Raw genomic sequence first — 5,609 nt, 5'->3', positions numbered from 1 at the left:
AAACATTCCTATGTTTTGTAAGAGATTGCCTGTGAGAGACAAGATTGATCATTAGAACAATAATGTGATACTTCCATGACAGACCTCCAGGAAGTTCTCAGGTATGTTCCACTGAAATGATCAGGAGAAATTACATCTCCTCTAGTATAGCTTCCATTCATTTCAAGAACATCCTGGAAGGAAACTATGCCCTAACTGTTTTAACTCTAACATGAAGTACCCTTGACACTGACGCCTATAACAGCTAGATTTTCTCTACATCATCAGTTTTCAAGCACATTTAAAAAATGCCTTTAATTTTCCTTCTCGCTACTTGGGCAACATCTAAAGGTTTCGAATGTGGAGTTTAATTCAGAATAGCCAATGCAGGTCTTATGTTTGCGTTGTAGATCAATGTAAGCACAGACCGATTTAAACTTCACACATGAAAATGACCCATGCATATTGATTCTATGTGTATTTACTATGTGTTCTTCCCCTTTACCTGGTGATATGCCAGCCTCCTCCCAGTTCTTAGATTGGAAAGGAAGGACAGAGGACAGAAAAGGACAGAGGACAGAGGACAAAGGAAAGGAAAGGACAGAGAGAAGAGTGATGCATCAGAGATGTAGCCCATCATCTGACTAGCCCATCAACACTCTCCTCTTCTTCATACTTTCTATTTTCTCCCCTTCTGCTTGCAACTGAGGGAGTGGGGAGATAACCAGAGGTAGGCAGACCAAGTACACACCCCTGTCCAAACTGCTGCCTGAAGTCACCATCCCAGTCAGCCTATGGATGGGCTAGTCTGGGCTCAATTCCAATGAAGGATGCAATGGCAGCCTACCAGTGTAATTCTACGCCAGTCTACTTGGAAGTCTACATTATGTTCAATAGAGCTTATAGCCCAATCCTATGCATGTGTACTCAGAAGGAAGTCCCGTTGCATTAAACGGGGCTTACAATCATGAAAGTGCACATAGGATTGCCACCTTTCTCCCTCAAAAATGCATACAAGACCTTAGCCTACATAATGTGACAGACATCTCTCTGCCTTTGTTGCTGGGGCGGATCTGTGTTCTGGAATCTAGGGCAGCACACAGCAAAAAAAGTACCTGGAAGTGGGATGCTGCTGTTCACTTTCTGTAGCATTCTGCTCTGACCACTGTGCACAGTGCAACCTCCGGTTGTTGCTGAGTCGCATGCTCAAGACAGTGCCACCACATCTTAAAACTCCTTTATCCTCCAGTTGCATTCCTAAACAGATAGTTACAGAGAAGGGCTGCAATCCTAACCACACTTTCCTGAGAGTGAACAAAATAGGGCTGGTTAGGATTGTGCCCTAAGTTTTCCCCACCCCTTTCAGTATAAGTTGCTAGATCAGTGATTGTCAATGTTTTTCATCTCATGGCACACTGACAAGGCACTAAAACAGCTAAGGCACATCATCAGGTTTTTGACAACTGACAAGGCACACCATGCTGCCAGTGGGGGGCTCACATCTCCCATTGACCCTACTAATAAATGACCTTCCCCCAAATTCCTGTGGCACACCTGTGGCCCACTTGCAGCACACCAGTGTGCCATGGCACAGTGGTTGAAAATGGCTGTGCTAGATGGTGGAAGGCTAATACACACTTGCAATATGTTATATTAATATTTTAAAAATAATATTATTCTAATAGTAATAATAATGCACACTAGCTAATGTATTATGTGCTTGTGTGTATTTTTTTTTGGGGGGGGGGGTGATGCAGTCAATCCTCTGGACTAAAGAAGCACAGGCTCTTGCCTAAGTGGGTGCCAGCCTTGTGCCCTGGGCAGTGAACACTTGCTTGTGTGTACTTCTGGGGGGGGGGGGGATAAAGAGCAGAATTCTATGCATGCTTACTCAGAAGTAAGTCCTACTGTGTTCTATGGGACTTACTCCCAGGAAACTGTGTATGGGATTGCAGCTATAGTCATTCTTCTGGACCACAGAAGCACAGGCTCTTGCCAAGGAGGGGGCAACAATCACTTGCTTGGGTGGGGAGAGTGGGGTACAGAGCAGAATCCTCTGCAGGCTGTGCTCTATGGGACTTGCCCATAGACGGTGGGTTTTTCTGGCGAAAGGGCAGAGGCCCTTGCGGAGCGAGCCAGCCAGCCAGCCCGCGCCTGGGCAGTGGGCAGCGGCGGGCCGGGCCGGGCGGCGCGCAGGGGCCCCGCGGCCTTTGTGACGCGCCGGCCGGCGCCTGCTGCGCAGGAGCTGCGTGGCCGGCGGGGCGCCACTTCGGCCATGCGGCGGCCACAGCAGCGGCGGCGGCCGCGGCGCGGGTCGGGCCAGAGCCTCGGGGCGGAGGGCGGGCAGCGCACGTGCCCGAGCGAGCGAGGCGCGTGCGGCGGCGCCAGCAAGGGCCGGAAGAAGGCGCCGGCAGCGTCCTGCTGCAGCCTGTCGGGCGCCGAGAGCCAGCAGGAGATGGCGCGGCGGCGGAGCAGCCCAGGCCGCTTCTCTCCGCCGCGCTGCTTCGTGGACGCCTACAGCTCGGAGCCCGAGGCGGCAGGCGGCGAGGGGGGCCCGGGGCGCGCGGGCAGGGCGCCGCCGTGCCGCGAGGATGGGGGGCTGCTGCTGCCAGTGCCGCCTCGTCGTGGGAACAAGGCCTGCTGTGCCCAGGGCGCCCGTCATCAGAAGTTTGCCGCCCCCGCTCCCGCCCACCCGCTCCCAGTCTCCGCCTGGCAGCATCAGCACCTGGCCCCAGCCGGCGAGGGCTTCACTACCCCTTGCACCACCACTTCTTGCACAACCCTCTTCGGCGGGGACTTTGCTGGTCAACCCGAGCAGCTCGCTCGCCTACCCGCATCAGCCAAGCACGCACGAGTGGAGGAGCTTCTCCGAGAGGACCAGTGGGCCAGCCCTGTTCCCAGGCCGCTAGAGTACGACTTCCCCACCGACGCCAGCAAGCCGCCCTCCATCTGCCCCTCGTCCTTCTCCTTCACCCAGGTGGACAAGGCCTCCCCCAAGCTGGACAAGAGAGACCTCCGCAGGAGGGACTGGCAGGAGCCCTGCGAGAGCAGCCCCAGCCTGGCGGACCTCATGCACAACCTCACCCAGCAGTACGAGGATGACGAGCCACCGGCCTACGTCGGCCACGACCGGAACGGCCGCCGCCACCACCACCATCACCACCACGATCACCGCCATAAATCCAGGAAGGGAGACACCCAGATCAGCCTCCAGGATCTAACCGATAAGAGATACCTGGATTTGATGCCCGAACGGGACAAGAAGATTGCAGCCCTCATGCTGGCCAGGCACCAGGAGGAGGAAGAGATGAAGGACAGGCAGCTGCAGGTCTCCGACGCCTGGGAGAAGATGAAGTGGAAGGAGAAGAAGCACAAAGCAAAGATGGAGAAGGACAGGCAGTACCAGCTGGGTGAAAGTCTGTACCAGTGGCAAAAGGATCAGGACCAAAGAAGAAACAGGCTCAGGCTGGAAGAACAGCAGTTGCTGGCAGCCAGGGAGAGGGATATTATGTTGCGTGACAAGAAGTGGAAAAAATTGGCCAAGGAGCAGGAGAGTAGGCGCAGGGAGAAAATGGAAAACGCTAAATTTCAGGCTGATTATAGGAAACGTTGTCAGGAAAAGCAGCTCTGGGACAAAAAGTTAAGTGACAGAAGTGCCAGGGAGCACAACACTCATATGTATAAAGAGAAGATGCTTCAGGCCCTGGAGAAGAAACTGATAAAAGAAATGGAAAGGAAGAGGAGGAAAGTAGATATGAATGATTACAAAAGAGCCAGGCACTCGCAGCTGAAGGAACAAATGGATGACAGATTGAAAGCTGATGAGCTGTACAAGAGACTCTGCATTGAACAAAAGCTGCAGAGATCTCAAGAAATCCTTGAGCAGTTGCTTGAAGAACGGAACAGAGAATTAAAAGAAAGATCCTTCAAGGAAGAAGAACAAGGCTTGGTAGCCAGGGCCAAAGCCAAAGAAACAGAGGAAGAGAAGAGAAGGCGTAAGGAGATGCTCCTGCAAATCGCTGAGATGAAGATCCAACAGGCCAGAGACATCATGACCAAAAATATTGAAGACAGAACACAACGTATGCAAGATATTAACTGTATGAAAGAAAGGAATCATCATTGCCGCAAACAAAAGCTCGATGAGGATGAAAAATGTCACCTGCGGGAAATTCAGGAAGCTTTAAGAAGGAAAGATCAGAAAAGCAACCAGATTCTAAGGCACAAGGATGCAGCTATTGAAGAATCTCGAAGAATAGCCAAAGCATCTTATGACCTTCGGGAAAAAGCAAGAGATCTGATGAACCACAATTCCTTTGATCGTATGGTTTTAGATTGCCATCGTAATGCAAGTCTCCTTCGGGGCCTCTAGTGACATTTAAGGAAACATTCCAAACTGTCTAGTGCCAGAAAAATGTGGTTGTGTGATGCATTCTTTTGTGGGGTTCTGCATTGCTGTATACTAAAGTGGTTTCTTCCTGAATTCCTCTTTGACTCATAAGTGTTTGGGAAAATTGGGGTTGACAATATATGCCAAAAATATATCACTTGTATTTGTAATTCATTGTTAACAGAATGTGTTGAATCTTGACCACATGCTACTCTGTACAGCTAGTCCAGTGTGTAATGTGACCCTACAAGACTAAGCATTTCAGTTTGGTATTTGTGTTACAAACTTTTTATAACACTTATATTTTAATATGACTACCTAGAGTTGTTCACAAATTGTGTGTTTTAGAGGGTGTACATATGTAGGTGACAGATTTCATACCAAGCTGTGCACCAGCCAAGACTCTAATTATATTTAGAGATATTCCAATAATGTTTCATCCAAATAAATACTATTTTTGTAGCTAAATAACCTAAGCAAAAGTCTTCATTCATGTATATTGTCATTCACAAGACCCATTTATTTCAGTGGGCCTTATAACCTTATCACTGTAGGATAAAGGTTACAGTTTGACACACACTATGAATGTGTTGTTTGTCAGATTATTTTGGGCCCAATCCTATCCAATTTTCCACTGCTGGTGCAGTTGTGCCAGTGGGGTGTGCACTGCATCCTGCAGTGGAGGGGCAGTCAAGTGCCTTCTCAAACTATGGGAACATGTGTTCCCTTACCACGGGGCTGCATTGTGGCTGCATCAGAGCTGGAAAGTTGGATAGGATTGGGCCCTGTATTGTCTATGTTAATTTTAAAATCTGTTGAAATGGGGAAAAAAATTGTGAATGAAACTGCAAAAACACAAACCATATGCCTTATAAGACATCTTGAAATCAAACTGATATTTTTTTCATGTTTTCTAAAGGAAGAACTATGTTACTTTATGCTCACTTATAGCTGCAGTAGTGTAATGGCTAAGAAACTAATGGCCCATCTTAAAGGAATGTCCACAGCCGTGGACCCTGGGCTACATCAGCCTCAGTGAGTTGGCCTCAGGGCCATATTGTAGGCGAGGAAGGTAGAGGGCATTTTGGAGGGGGGGATCCTGGTTGCAGCAACTTGCACCAGGATCCTATCCCCAAAGCCCCACTTTGAAATGCCCCTGGTTCTCCTTTATACCAGCAAATTGGTTAGTGTGGATCTAAGGAGACTTATAGGTGGCCTGTAGGCTTATGTGCCACCTATG

The 5,609-nt window shown here is 49.4% G+C and overlaps 1 protein-coding gene across 1 annotated transcript; it reads left to right on the top strand.

The window, feature by feature from the left end:
* The first annotated feature begins 2,419 nt into the window (after nucleotides 1-2,419).
* LOC136636204 (coiled-coil domain-containing protein 185-like) lies at nucleotides 2,420-4,822 on the top strand. Its single transcript, XM_066611155.1, has one exon. The coding sequence runs from the start codon at nucleotides 2,435-2,437 to the stop codon at nucleotides 4,349-4,351; it is 1,917 nt and encodes a 638-aa protein (XP_066467252.1). The 5' UTR covers nucleotides 2,420-2,434; the 3' UTR covers nucleotides 4,352-4,822.
* Nucleotides 4,823-5,609: the final 787 nt, after the last annotated feature.

The sequence above is a fragment of the Tiliqua scincoides genome, chromosome 1, assembly GCF_035046505.1.
Source record: "Tiliqua scincoides isolate rTilSci1 chromosome 1, rTilSci1.hap2, whole genome shotgun sequence".
NCBI classification, from domain to species: Eukaryota; Metazoa; Chordata; class Lepidosauria; order Squamata; family Scincidae; genus Tiliqua; species Tiliqua scincoides.
The sequence above is the reverse complement of the archived record's forward strand: the minus strand, read 5'-3'. Positions and strand labels throughout refer to the sequence as shown.

What these genes read in the sequence shown, in the direction of transcription:
- LOC136636204 (XM_066611155.1), top strand. Translation starts at nt 2,435, where the DNA reads ATGGCGCGGCGGCGGAGCAGCCCAGGCCGCTTCTCTCCGCCGCGCTGC.